The 13185-nt window shown below is 50.6% G+C and overlaps 5 protein-coding genes across 5 annotated transcripts; 2 read left to right on the forward strand and 3 right to left on the reverse strand.

Moving 5' to 3' along the window:
- Window positions 1-361: 361 nt before the first annotated feature.
- Window positions 362-2747, reverse strand: EJ05DRAFT_471995 (MFS general substrate transporter). The gene is made up of 4 exons (XM_033743087.1): window positions 2316-2747; window positions 1822-2234; window positions 996-1726; window positions 362-913 (listed from the first exon to the last, which is right to left on the reverse strand). The coding sequence occupies exons 1-4, from the start codon at window positions 2607-2609 to the stop codon at window positions 606-608; spliced, it is 1746 nt and encodes a 581-aa protein (XP_033605505.1). The 5' UTR covers window positions 2610-2747; the 3' UTR covers window positions 362-605.
- A 1564-nt stretch (window positions 2748-4311) lies between these two features.
- Window positions 4312-5205, reverse strand: EJ05DRAFT_481903 (uncharacterized protein; the record flags this gene model as incomplete). The annotated part of the gene is made up of 1 exon (XM_033745122.1): window positions 4312-5205. The coding sequence occupies one exon, from the start codon at window positions 5203-5205 to the stop codon at window positions 4312-4314; it is 894 nt and encodes a 297-aa protein (XP_033605506.1).
- Window positions 5206-5867: 662 nt separating this feature from the next.
- EJ05DRAFT_481904 (WD40 repeat-like protein) lies at window positions 5868-7692 on the reverse strand (the record flags this gene model as incomplete). The annotated part of the gene is made up of 3 exons (XM_033745123.1): window positions 5868-5977; window positions 6034-6889; window positions 7072-7692. 3 exons carry the CDS (start codon window positions 7690-7692, stop codon window positions 5868-5870), a joined length of 1587 nt encoding a protein of 528 aa, XP_033605507.1.
- A 155-nt stretch (window positions 7693-7847) lies between these two features.
- EJ05DRAFT_459886 (uncharacterized protein) lies at window positions 7848-9712 on the forward strand. The gene is made up of 4 exons (XM_033742587.1): window positions 7848-8248; window positions 8309-8489; window positions 8546-8759; window positions 8809-9712. Exons 1-4 carry the CDS (start codon window positions 8010-8012, stop codon window positions 9576-9578), a joined length of 1404 nt encoding a protein of 467 aa, XP_033605508.1. The 5' UTR covers window positions 7848-8009; the 3' UTR covers window positions 9579-9712.
- A 377-nt stretch (window positions 9713-10089) lies between these two features.
- Window positions 10090-12865, forward strand: EJ05DRAFT_447510 (3-isopropylmalate dehydratase). Its single transcript, XM_033742275.1, has 3 exons — window positions 10090-10321; window positions 10371-10445; window positions 10503-12865. Exons 1-3 carry the CDS (start codon window positions 10190-10192, stop codon window positions 12627-12629), a joined length of 2334 nt encoding a protein of 777 aa, XP_033605509.1. The 5' UTR covers window positions 10090-10189; the 3' UTR covers window positions 12630-12865.
- The last annotated feature ends 320 nt before the right edge of the window (window positions 12866-13185 follow it).

Below are 13185 nucleotides of genomic sequence, written 5' to 3' on the forward strand. Positions count from 1 at the left end.
CTACATATTTAGAGATACAAAAACTTCATAACATAATATATTATGGGTTCTAAGACGATCGAAGACCTATAATATATAGAATATAGCATTACATTTCATGGTGATGCACGTTTGTATAGAAAGTAATCCAGATTGAGCTCCGGTGTTTATATATATATACATCATTTTATCCTAAGAGAGAAGTTATCCCAAAAGGCCTGAAGTCGCAGGTCGTCATGGCAACTAGAGCTATGAACGTGCAAATGCGGGGCACATGGATTCTAGCCAGACGAGTTCAAAAACCCTCACCCGACCTCAATCTCAATCGCATCACCTCGTCTGTCCACCAACCCATCGTCGAAGCACCTCCGAAAAATCAATAAAGCTTTCATATTTCAATTTCAATGCTAATGCTACAAAGTGAACTACCTTGCGAGGTCTACTTGAGTATATTAAGAAAAGCTAGCCATGAGCGGCACCCATTTTCCACCCCTCTAACACGCATTCTACGCTCTCCTCTACCCCAAACCCAATGCTAAAATCATCGTACACATGAAATGAACTTCCCGCCTCGATCAGTCAACAGCACCGCCCTTCTCGCCCCTATGTTGGGGGAAATAGCCATCTCAAGCCTTGCTAGCAGCCTGCTTCTTTGCATTGACATTATTCCACCTGGTGAGCATGCTGACAGGCACACAGATACCACAGCACGCGATTGTGATTGCAAAGGCAACCTTGATACCCCATGCATACGCGCGCAAGACGCCGTCGAGGTCGGCGCCGGTAAAGACGCGGTGCAGATCCGTGGCGCCGGTGGCGGTGACGAGGGTTGCATCGAGATTGGGTGCGGTGCTGGCGAGCTTTGCGACGAGTTGGTTGACGAAGCCGCACTGGGCGGCTGAGAGGAGGATTGTACCACCCATGGATCGACACCCTGGGAGAAGAAATTAGTAAAAGAGGCAGAAAGGGGGTAAGTAGGAGTGATGGCATGCTCGATCTGGTCGAAGGAGACTTACATATGATGATTGCCGTGGTGGGGGCTATATCAGCGGGTGCGGAGAAGGCCTGCGAGATGATGACGGGAACTTGCAGCGCGAGACCGTATCCAAAGCCGCCTAGGATCTGGTAGCCAACCCATTTGCCTGTCGATGTTCCAATGTCCATGGTGAAGAATAGACCGGCGGCGATGGTGACGATTACGGAGCTAACTGGCAAGTAAGGAGCTGCGACACCTGTCTTTGTGATGATCACACCCGAGCCGTATGTGGCGATGCCGAACAGGACGATGAGAGGGATGTTGCGGACACCCGAGCCAATCGGACTGGCGTTGTCGATACTTTGGAAATAAATGGGCAGGTAGTAGAGCGTGACGAAATAAGCGCCGGCAAAGAAGAAACCCCAAAGACCGTTGACCCAGACGTGTCGTTGACGCATCAGGCGAGGTGTTAGCATGGCGCGTTCGCCCTGCCAGATCTCTACTGCTGTGAGGACTCCAACGATGGCAACGAAACCGACGATCAATCCGATAACAAGACTAGAGCTCCACGGATGGGTCTGACCTCCATACTGAAGGGCTAGTAGCAAGGTGAGGGATGCACCCATGGTGAGCGTTGCGCCCAAGAAGTCCATTTGCAAAAGCTTCTCCTTTAATGTAGCTTGGACCACCTTGGCAGCTGCAGGAGTCTTGAAGGTGACCAAAATGACAGCAGCGGCCAGACCACCGATTGGAAGATTGATATAGAAGCACCTAAAGTTGGTATGTCAGACGAGGCCATTGCAGGAGCGGAAACTATGGAATAGTGCAACAAGGAAAAAGTAGTAAGTAAAACGTTGACTACTCACCATCTCCACGACGCTCCATCAGTGAGTCCTCCACCAATGAGTGGTCCACACACAGCAGCAACACCATACGAAACTCCAATGACCGAGGTGTAGGTAGCTCGTTTCGTGGGCTCAGCCGCAAACGCCGAAATCGTGTAAACTCCAGGCGCAATACCCGAAGCACCAAGACCGGAAATAGCACGTCCAACGATCAGAGTCATTGAGTTCTGAGCGACTCCGCTGATCAAGCTTCCGAGTTCGAAGATGAAGATTGCGACCAGGAAGCTGGTTTTCAGTGGGAAGAATTTGTACACCTTGCCCCATAGTGACTGGAACGCGCCAAGCGTCAAGAAGTAAGCAGAACCGTACCACGAGATATCATCAAGCTTGTGGAATTGGTCCGTGATCTTTGGAATTGCGGTCGCGACGATGGTCTGCATCGAGAGTGTTAGTTTATTAGCTTGATATACCACAGCGAAGACGACTCTGGAAGGGCGATATGAAGCAGAACTCACCTGGTCCAGAGAGATCAGTGTGATACTGAGTATGAGAGCAAGCATAATGAACAAGACCTCGATACCCTTTGGGTATGTCATAGGTTTCGGCGGCTCAGCGACAGGTTTCTCTTCGGTAGTAGCACCATCAGCTTCAGGGGCATCTGATCTGGGTACACCATTGTCCGTCGAGGAGGCCGAAGAGGACATTTCGTTCGGCTTTTCCTTCTCAGGATCGACCTGGTGTGTATTGTCTCCCATATCTGCGAGCGTCCTGTCCTCTGGCAAGCGAGGCGGTGGTGTTGAAGGGGACATATCTGTTTGAAGGATGGTAAGAGTCTGTGTACTTTGGAACCGCAGCCTCGAAGGATTCAGAGTGTGATGTAGAAAGTAGAAAAGAGAAATGTAAAATATGACCAAATATCAGTCAAAGTTGGCTTTTGACTAGCGGACATGAGGATTTAGTACTAAAGGCGGGTAAGGCCTTTAACGCCGTTCATTCACTCCCCTGTCAAACCCCTACTAGCGTTAGATGCCGGAGCTAGATGGATCTGATAGAAGGTCGTAAATCCGCTAACACCGTTCGTACTTACAGTGGATACAGTAAGATTCCGTTCACTCACCGACCGATTCGTGCTTCGGAGATCATATGCAAGTAAGCTCTTCCGTCACCGTACACGAATCAGGTAATCGCGAGTGACCAAACAAGCTCCTTCGTCTTGCCTTTTGACCTTGCAACTTACTGTAATAGTTCGCATTCTACATACAACCAACTCAAGGCAAAAAAAAGGCTATATTCATAGTTATGCGCATCCATATACAACAGCAGACCTAGATGAAGGACGTCAGAGTGTACTGTGGGTTCACGAGTCAGTCATGATACAGCGGCACACGTGCCTTGACTCATGCGCGCCAATGACATCCATGATCGACCACATATACCCACATATACATGGTGAGCCTCGACGCGGAGTGTCGTCAGAAAACAGGATAAGAAATTCCGACATGTTGCTTGGCGCGGTCCGATCAAGCCAAGGATTTTAAGATTTGCCCTTTCTGTGCGGCGTGGCCCGACTCCCTAGGCTTACTTTCTTATATGGCGTAGATGTCTGCGACTCCGTGTGATTAAATGCCTTCATTGCTTCCAAGATGCTTAACGTGGCGTGATGCATTACCCTTATCGGAGCGATCATTTCTTGACAGAAGTCTTGTGCGTGTCTTGGTCGGCGGCTGATTCTCCTAACTCGACTCACTCAGCGACCACGAGATGCGTTCATTCACAGGATTCATCTTCAATGGTCGAGTGTTATACCGAATTTGCATGATGGAAGCATCTCGAAAGAACAAGTGTTCATCGACCAGTGGTGGCTGGTGCATTAGACGGCGATAGGTCTTTAGATATATCCTTAACGGCAATATCGCTTACAATGATTCGTGTTTCAGGGAGAGAGACTCGTGCAACGGTATGTAGGAGCAGGGATTCTACAGAACCCGAAACTGGAGTATATTTCCGGTTCTTTTCCACTTGAGAAAAACTTTTCGAAGGTGATCTGCGGTTACATCCGTCGCTCGCAAGGCGTTTGTCGGAGCTAGTATAACTCTCATAGCATTGATATTGCGACAAGAGAATCAAATTTGCTGGAGACATACAACGAACAAAAGGCTGCAGAAAGATGAACATATTGGAAAATGAAACAAAAAAGAGGACGACGACTCGTCAATTAATGCAACTGAATACCAAACATTCGAAAACCAGGAACGCTTCTGACACCACGAAGAGATATGCCGCCCGTACGACCAGATCGCAAATCGATACTGTAGCAGTCGGAGTTATGGACACGAGTACAGCGCTAAGTGATGCTACAGTAGTTCTGGAACAGCTCAGCAGTGATATAAATAATATTGAGGGTAAGTACCATAGGCCAAAAGGCACGCCGAAAATCCATCGGTGTGGTACCGTATGGAAAAGTTTGAAGAACGATCGTAAACATGAATGTTTTATGCTACAGCGATATGATCAGTGTCTGTGATACTGATGAGCATGCTGATGCGCATGTTGATGCGCATGCTGATGATACGGTGGCTGCGGGTATGGCGGCTGCTGGTAGGGCTGTTGATACTGGCCTGGATACGGATTATAAGGTGCATTCACGAGCACCATCCTGAACGGCGCCATTATTGCAGAAATGATCCTTCCAGCTGCATCCAAAGTCGCCCAGATGACGATCAGTGCTAGTATGGCACCGAGGATCTTGGCTACCGAGTCCCATTGACACGGTGGAGGTGTAGGTGCCGGAGCTGGATCGGGCGCTTTCTTCTCCTCCTCTTTCGGGGGCGGTGGACAGCCGTATACGTATGTCGGAGGCTCGTCTTTCGAGGGTGGGCAGCATGGTTTAACCGGGTGGCAGAAGGGACGCGGTCCGGGACCTCCATCCCAGATGAATCGTGGATGTGGCGCCGGGGGATCTTCTTTCTTCGGAGGACCCAAATGGATGTGAATGGGCTTCTTTTCTTCTTTCGGAGGCTCCTCTGGCGGATGGATGATGACGGGCCCGAATGGAGTATCAAACTTGTTCGATGGTTTGTCTTTCGGCTTGGGCTCAGGATTCAATGTCGTCCATCGATGGCTCGTTGAGTACTTTCGTTCTACATCTGGCTCCTTTTCGTCTTTCATCTTTAGGAGCTCTTTCCAACGTTGTCGCACGGCGTGTTCTGAGATCGTGGGTCCGTCCCGTGGGTAGTCAATGTGCCGATAACTCATTGGTAGAGGCACATCGCCCGGAATGACCTCATAGCGCCATCTATACTTTATCTCGGGTATCTCTTCTTTTTCCTCTTTCTTCGCTGGAGGGGCGGGTGGTGCTGGTGCTGGCGGTGCCGGTGGCCACCATCCGATAACGTTTTTGACCATGCTGCACGCAATGAAAGTTATGAGACCGTGTGGTTAACTTTTCGGTTGATGGAGAGCTCACTCAAGATTAGATCGTATCGAAAATTGTTAGACCATTGATCACGATCCAGATTCCGGGAACAGTGGAGATTGTTGCGATATTCAAGGAAGACTTCTTAGGCAGGGCTAACCCTTCCAGCGTTGGATACGTTCTCGAATTCAGGTCGGAAACGATATTTTAGTGAGCTGTACAAGGCATGCGACTGTACGAAATATTGGGATGATGAGAGCATGTAAACACCTCCATGTGACGGAATTTTATCGTGGGATCAAGGGATGTGGCGGGAAGCGAAGAATGTGGGTAGTCGGCGACACAACGCAAGGGAGAAAGGAATGTCGACATCAGTAGGTGAGGCATGTAGCCTTCAATGACAAATACTCATTCCTTCCATGAGACCATAAAACATCCACGATGATTCACATGTGCCTAGTCGCACCATGTATTGCGCTTCGCTTGTGGCTCTGAAAGTCGATGTTCGCGATAATGCTTCCCCGTTCACAACAGAAAGACCCGAGCCAACTCCCTTTCTTGTGTAGAAGCCTTTTCCCTTAGTACGCCAGGTATTTCAGAAACTCAAGTTCGCTCATCAAGAAACGCCGAATGCTTTGTACGCCTCGTCTGGTTAATCCTCGTTTGCGCCATCTATCTCAGAGTACTCCTTCCAAAGGTCATTCACACCCTTCTTCCATGTTCGAATGGTGCCGTCATCTCCAGTGGATATAAGCAAGTCCCCTTCAAAGATTAGTAAGAGTGCGAAGAGCAGAAACGTAGGGAAGGTAGACACTCACCCATCGGTGAGAACGCGACACGCCAGACTGCGCCGTGGTGATTTTTCAATTCGGCCACCTTTTTGACCAGATGCTTGACCCTTCCAGGGATCGTAACTTCTTGTGAATCTTCGTTGGATTTTGACGCGCCGGCGAGTCCAGCACCGATGCCAGATGGACCAGCGCGTGAACCACGGGGGCGTGGCGAGCTTCGACCGTCAGTGTGACCGTTGTGTATCGCAACAGTCGTATCCGATGCAGATTGCTTGTCAGTCTCAGCATTGTGTAGCTCGTAGATCCGTATAGCTCCATCTTTGCTTGCTGTTGCAATGATATCGTATCCTCTCATAGACCCGTTGGCCCACGAAAGGTCTCGTACGATAGATGTAGCATCGTTCAATTCGGCTGCAACATACCACTTTCTGTTCTTGTCTGTCCGAAAGATCTTCACCGTCTTCATGGCTGCTACAGCTAGAGAGAGTGACTTACGGTCAAGGCCTTCCCGCACAGCAGTCCAACAGGGTAGTTTTTCGTGGTGGAAGCAGACCTTGAATCCGGCTTCATCCTGGCGACTAGGAGTGGCACATACATAGGAATCATGCAGATACTGCCATTCGGCGATATTGTTGTTGTCTAAAGGTTCATACACGCTCAGATGGCCATCGCGTGTAATCAGAGCAAGGTAGGTGTCTTGAAATATGTTCTTGAAGTCCAGTGACATATATGGCACTTTTGTTTCAGGCGTCAGAGTCGTTACAAGCTTGAAACGTCGACCAGACTGAGGGACTTCGGTGACATCTTCCTGCCATAGTTTGAAGCGACCGTCTTCAGCAACGCTGCCCAGAATTTCTCCGGCATATGGTCCATTCCATTTAACCTGATTTGACATTAGCATCCATCTTAGCTCTTATAGATCTCGATGTTCCGCGAAGTATCGAATGTACTGCGTGTTGGGTTATAGGTCAGGGAGTCGGGAAAGCATGGATGATGTGAAATGACCACTCTTGAGAGCAATGATGGCTGTATAGTGCTACCACGCGCTGTCCAATAGATACTTACATCGACAATTTCAGCATCATGGGCTCTCCAGCTATCAGCGAGGTTCCAGTTGTCGTCCTTGCGATCCCAAACCTTCAGTCGGTGATCTGAGGAAGCTGTCACCATACGGGTACCGAAGTAGTTGAAGTCGACGGCCAGAACCAAATCCTGGTGTCCATGAGAGAAGCTCTGGAAGCCACGATCGGTAGCCATGCTTTTGGCAGCTTTATAGGCTCGCAGAACACTTGCTTGAAGCTTTTGGCAGACCTTATGATTCAACGTCAGGGCTGCGGCGCTACCATGGCTGAGAAGATCGATAGTGAGAATATGGGCAGCTTCTATCCGTTCAACTCTGCTGGCGAACTCGACAGCTGTATCAGACAAGTTAGACTGGGTGCGTTTGCTTGCCTGAAAGCCAAAAGTAGATTTTGTGGGTTCGGGCGAGATGGAGGAGCAATCAGAGGCGGCTTGAGAGGGAAGACGAGAAGCTGAAATGGACTGTAGGAAAGCGGGACGGCAAAGCTTCAAGTTGACAGCCTCGAGTTTATCTTTGATAGGATCATTGATAGAATCCAAGACATCCGCTTCGTCTCCTCCGGCCTGGCGAGTCGCGCGACGTTGGTGAGGTTTCTCACGTTCCATACTTGAGTCGGAGCGGGCCAAGGGCTACTCTTAGCTAGTTAGTTGGCTACGCTTGGGGTCCTTGGGGTGTTCCAAGGTTGGAAACGGCGCGATCTCAGCGGTCGGTGTCAACTACTGCCGCCGCAACACCAACTAATCAGGAAGGTACGAGCCGACTGGCCAGAACAGACGCGACACGCCGCCATAGTTATTAATTAACCAGACACCTGGCGGGAAAAATCACTCGTCCACTTCCGCGCGGCTCCATTCTGCACTTCACTTATCATGAATTTGTCGCTATATCGCGTCTCTCCCTCCTCATCGGCGCCGCCATCGCAATGACAGTGTCGACTAGTCTGAGTCGCACCGAGACTCTCTCATTGTTCTCACTGTCGGCCGCCTGTGTCGGCATCATCGCAAACACATTTCAAGGCGACGGCGAACCCTTGATCGCATCAATAGCTTTCAGCGGAATTGCGTACGCTTCGACATATGCTCTCATAAGATGGTTGGGAGACGTGTTCATGCGAGCGGGCCTGAAGGGCAGAGACATGTCCAAGACAAGAACAGATGAGATGTAAGAGCCGCACGCGCCTGCGGAAGACTCGCAATTTCAATATGCTGACCATGTTTGCAGTCCAGAGACAATGGGCGCTGTATGCGCTGTGGTCTACCTGCTCATCATCATCGTCTTCATTCCCTTCCCGTTCTACAAAGACATCGTCATGGCCACGTCAGGAGGTGGAAATCGCGATCTGGTGCTGGAGGTCCAGCACGTCGAGACTGGCAGACTGCTGCACCGGTTCCCGCATAGCAAGGTTAGACATGAAGAAGTCTTCACGGAAGTATTGAGATGATGACTGACTCTTGTCAGTTATCATCCTACTTGTCCGCAATCCTCTCTATCCAATCTGTAGTTTTGCTCGGAGTAGGTGACGATCTATTCGACATTCGATGGCGGCACAAGCTGTTCATTCCAGCATTCGCGGCGATACCAATGCTCATTGTCTACTTTGTAGACTTTGGTGTTACCCAGATAGTCATACCCACACCACTGCGTTCCTACTTCGGAGCGCTGTTTGATCTGGGTAGGATACATGCGTTGCGAAAACAGCGTGCATAACTGATTTCGTACAGGGTGGTTATACTACGCATATATGGCAGCAATATCAATATTCTGTCCAAACAGTATCAACATATTCGCAGGCATCAATGGTATCGAGGTGTCTCAATCACTGGTCATTGCCTCCTTGATCTGCCTCAATGATGCTCTATACCTCTCACCCTTTACTGAGTATCCACACCCGGCGACAGACTCGCATCTGTTCTCCCTATACCTCCTGCTTCCGTTTATTGGAGTATCATTAGCACTCTGGGCACATAATTGGTATCCTGCGCGAGTTTTTGTGGGTGACACATACTGCTATTTCGCAGGAATGATCTTCGCCGTTGTCGGCATTCAGGGACATTTCAGCAAGACGCTGTTACTGCTGTTCATGCCGCAGATTTTCAATTTTATATACTCAGCGCCGCAGCTCTTCCACATCGTGCCTTGTCCCCGACATCGGCTCCCGAAGTTCAATGCAAGGACAGGACTGCTAGAATGCTCCACAGCAGAATTCAGAAAACCACTTTCGCCATTGGTATCCGCTGTTATGAGGCTAATGCACCGCCTCAGGCTACTTCGGATCGTCGAAAACGATGCCGGACAGATAACGGAGAGTACCAATTTCACCATCATCAATCTGTGGCTGGTATGGTTTGGCCCAATGAGAGAAGACCGTTTAGCTATAGGACTGCTCACTATGCAGACCATAGTGGGTCTCGTAGGGCTGTTCATCCGGCACCGGCTTGCACTGTGGGTGTTTACAGCAGACAATTTGCATTATACATATTCCTCTGCCTAAGTCAGGCCAAAGCCATGGTTCTGATAAGCTGCAACAGGAACCTCAGCAACAAGTAAATGAATGGCATATATAGACCTACATGTATATAGATAATGCACCCACCTCCTGAAGAAGGGGAAGACAGCCACTGATCGGAACAGCATGCAGATCATATCTGCAGACCATATCTGCAGACCATAAGCCGCGTGTTCCTACACTCTATGGGCCTACCTGTATGCGTGATTTATGGACTACAGTATGTTTTCGGAGTAGAGACCTGGAGTCTTGGAGACTTGGACTCCCTTGCAAGACGATGGAAGCAGCCCAAAAGTGCGGGGCAAAAAGCGGGAGTGGACTGTTGACACCGACGTCCGAGCCAGCTGACCAATCACAGCGCGTCTCTTTCTAAACCTCAGCACTGATGCAAGTTCCCTCCGATCTCGCTGCGCTGCTGCGATGCTACCGAAACAATATCTGCCTTTCCACTGCGTGAAATACTGCTCTGTCCGCCCTGCGTCTCTTTGATAACCCCAATCGTCTTTCAGACTGCTCATTCGTCTCTTGTGTTTCTTGCACGCTCTTCCAGTACTTTCGCATCTAGTTCCGTCGTCTAAGCGACCCCACTATACGCCATGCCTGGAGCTATAAAAAAACCTCAGACTCTCTACGACAAGGTCTTCGAGGCTCACGTAGTCAATGAGCAGGAAGATGGTACTATCCTTCTTTACATTGACAGGCATCTAGTTCACGAAGTCACATCTCCGGTCTGTACATTCCGTTGCGCTAAAAAGGCACGTCCTGACCATTTACTAGCAAGCATTCGAAGGCCTAAGAAACGCTGGGCGGAAAGTGCGTAGACCTGACTGCACTTTGGCCACGACTGATCATGTATGTCTTGCATCTCGTTGACTTGGTCACAATGATAGTAGAATTAACAACCAGCAGAATGTACCGACTACCCCCCGTAAAAACTTTAAAGGCGTTGCAGACTTCATCAAAGAGGACGATTCGAGGACACAATGTGTGACTCTAGAGGATAACGTCAAGGCCTTTGGTCTCACATATTTTGGCCTTGGTGACAAGCGCCAGGGTATCGTGCACATCATTGGTCCAGAACAGGGATTCACTCTTCCCGGCACAACGGTCGTATGCGGTGACAGTCATACGTCAACCCATGGTGCATTTGGCGCATTGGCCTTTGGTATCGGAACCAGCGAGGTAGAGCATGTCTTGGCAACCCAGACTCTCCTCACCAAGAGAAGCAAGAACATGAGGGTACAAGTTGATGGAGAGCTAGCTCCTGGCGTCAGCAGCAAGGACATTATTCTGCACGTTATTGGTCAGATCGGTACTGCAGGTGGTACTGGAGCTGTGATCGAGTTCTGCGGTTCTGCGATCCGCAATCTAAGCATGGAGGCCCGCATGTCTATATGTAACATGTCCATCGAAGGTGGTGCACGAGCCGGCATGGTCGCTCCGGACGAGACGACTTTCGAATATCTCAAGGGCCGCCCATTGGCTCCAAAGGTCGATAGCGCCGAGTGGAAGAAGGCGACAGCCTATTGGTCATCCCTGAAGTCCGACGAAGGTGCCGAATATGATCTAGATGTTTTCATTGACAGCAAAGACATCGCACCTACGGTCTCGTGGGGAACTTCACCTCAGGACGTGGTTCCAATCACAGGGAAGGTACCTAGCCCAGACGATTTCCAAGACGAGGACAAGCGGAAAGCATGCATTCGCGCACTTGATTACATGGGGCTTGAAGCTGGAACCCCTATGCAGGAGGTTGTCCTCGACAAAGTCTTCATTGGATCGTGTACCAATGCCCGAATCGAAGATCTCCGCGCCGCTGCTCGGATCGTGAAGGGAAGGAAAGTAGCATCAAATATCAAGCGCGCCATGATCGTCCCCGGCTCCGGTCTCGTCAAGCAACAGGCTGAGTCCGAAGGTCTCGACACGATCTTCACAGATGCTGGATTCGAATGGCGGGAAGCAGGCTGCTCCATGTGTCTGGGCATGAACCCAGACATCCTCTCCCCCAAAGAACGCTGCGCCAGCACATCCAACCGCAACTTCGAGGGACGCCAGGGTGCAGGCGGCCGCACACATCTGATGTCCCCTATGATGGCCGCTGCCTGTGCTATCGCCGGTAAGCTTGCCGATGTGCGCAAAATCGCCAACTTTCAACCCAGCGATGTTGCGCAAGGCAGCCCGAAAGTCGACGTCGCACCCGCACACCAGTCCGACATCGAATCAGACGAAGACCTCGACAGGATTGCTGACGCTCCTGAAGACAGCCCTGCCACTGTTTCCGGTAACAACAAATCCGCCTCCTCATCGAGTGGCGGCATGCCCAAGTTCGAGAAACTCAAGGGCATCGCCGCGCCCATGGACGTCGCCAATATTGACACCGACGCCATCATCCCCAAGCAATTTCTCAAAACCATCAAGCGTAGCGGCTTGGGTTCTGCATTATTCTACAGCTGGCGCTTCGCCGACGACGGCAGCGAAAAGAAAGACTTTGTTCTCAATCAAGAGCCATACCGCAATGCCAAAGTGCTAGTCAGCACAGGCAAGAACTTCGGCTGCGGCAGCTCGCGCGAACACGCACCGTGGGCCCTCCTCGACTTCGGCATCACATGTATCATCGCGCCGTCGTTTGGCGACATATTCTTCAACAACACGTTCAAAAACGGCATGCTCCCATTGCGCCTCACGCCCGAACAGGGCCTCGATGCCGTTGCTGCCGAGGCCCGCGCCGGCCGCGAGATCGAGGTCGATCTTCCCGGGCAGGTGATCCGTGACGCCGACGGGAAGCAGATCGCGACCTTCGAGGTGGAGGAGTTTAGGAAGCATTGCCTGTTGAACGGGCTGGATGATATCGGCTTGACGTTCCAGCAAGACGATAAAATCAAGGCGTTTGAGGGGAAGAGGAGCAGAGAATATCCATGGCTAGACGGGAGCGGGTACTTGAGGAAGCACAGGCCTGGAGAGGCGGTGAAGGTCGAGGCCGTGCCAGTGCCGAAGACGAACAGGGGAGAGGTCAAGGGCGAGCCGTTGGAGTGGTAGATTTAATACGTTGTTCTGTTGAGCGGATACTGTGTATTGCGCCGGAATGGCAGAAAAGGTAAGAAGAAGTGGGAGGTTAATGATTCGACAAGTCGATTCTTTTGTTTTTTCAAACGGCCGACTCATGGGAGCGGAAGGCATACGTGCGTGGACGCTGGCGGTACGGCGTGGACACACGCTGGAATAGGCAATTTACGGTACATAGGTCATGCAAATACTTGGTTGATGATTGTGCTTCTCATACGTCTACATCTGGCTCGAGGCTTCCACGTGAGGTAGTGCTGGCAGATTCAAATCGAGTCACTCCTCCAAGCTGTTGTGGAACGTGATAGATCAGGCCGAGACAGCCGTATCAATACTAGTTTCTCATGCGCCAGGCAAGATGTGTCCCTCACAACAGCTTTGCAGATGTCGGCGCGCCTGAAACAGTGGAACAGGGCGTACCTGATAGGAGGAAGCATGGCTCAGCAATATGGAAGTGCTAGTGTCACGTCGTGCTGCTGTTGCAGTCTTGCCTGCCAGGATCAGAGCCTGTGGTTGGCTTAACAAACGCCAT

This window comes from Pseudovirgaria hyperparasitica, assembly GCF_010093815.1.
Source record: "Pseudovirgaria hyperparasitica strain CBS 121739 unplaced genomic scaffold EJ05scaffold_1, whole genome shotgun sequence".
In the NCBI taxonomy this organism is placed as follows: domain Eukaryota; kingdom Fungi; phylum Ascomycota; class Dothideomycetes; order Acrospermales; family Acrospermaceae; genus Pseudovirgaria; species Pseudovirgaria hyperparasitica.

What these genes read in the sequence shown, in the direction of transcription:
- EJ05DRAFT_471995 (XM_033743087.1), bottom strand. Translation starts at nt 2,609, where the DNA reads ATGTCCCCTTCAACACCACCGCCTCGCTTGCCAGAGGACAGGACGCTC. An exon ending in CACTGATCTCTCTGGACCAG is followed by an intron (nt 2,235 to 2,315) that starts GTGAGTTCTGCT and finishes CTCTCGATGCAG; the next exon opens with ACCATCGTCGCGACCGCAAT. An exon ending in GATGGAGCGTCGTGGAGATG is followed by an intron (nt 1,727 to 1,821) that starts GTGAGTAGTCAA and finishes TACCAACTTTAG; the next exon opens with GTGCTTCTATATCAATCTTC.
- EJ05DRAFT_459886 (XM_033742587.1), top strand. Translation starts at nt 8,010, where the DNA reads ATGACAGTGTCGACTAGTCTGAGTCGCACCGAGACTCTCTCATTGTTC. An exon ending in ACCGGTTCCCGCATAGCAAG is followed by an intron (nt 8,490 to 8,545) that starts GTTAGACATGAA and finishes GACTCTTGTCAG; the next exon opens with TTATCATCCTACTTGTCCGC. An exon ending in CGGAGCGCTGTTTGATCTGG is followed by an intron (nt 8,760 to 8,808) that starts GTAGGATACATG and finishes GATTTCGTACAG; the next exon opens with GGTGGTTATACTACGCATAT.
- EJ05DRAFT_447510 (XM_033742275.1), top strand. Translation starts at nt 10,190, where the DNA reads ATGCCTGGAGCTATAAAAAAACCTCAGACTCTCTACGACAAGGTCTTC. An exon ending in TTCACGAAGTCACATCTCCG is followed by an intron (nt 10,322 to 10,370) that starts GTCTGTACATTC and finishes ACCATTTACTAG; the next exon opens with CAAGCATTCGAAGGCCTAAG. An exon ending in CTTTGGCCACGACTGATCAT is followed by an intron (nt 10,446 to 10,502) that starts GTATGTCTTGCA and finishes AACAACCAGCAG; the next exon opens with AATGTACCGACTACCCCCCG.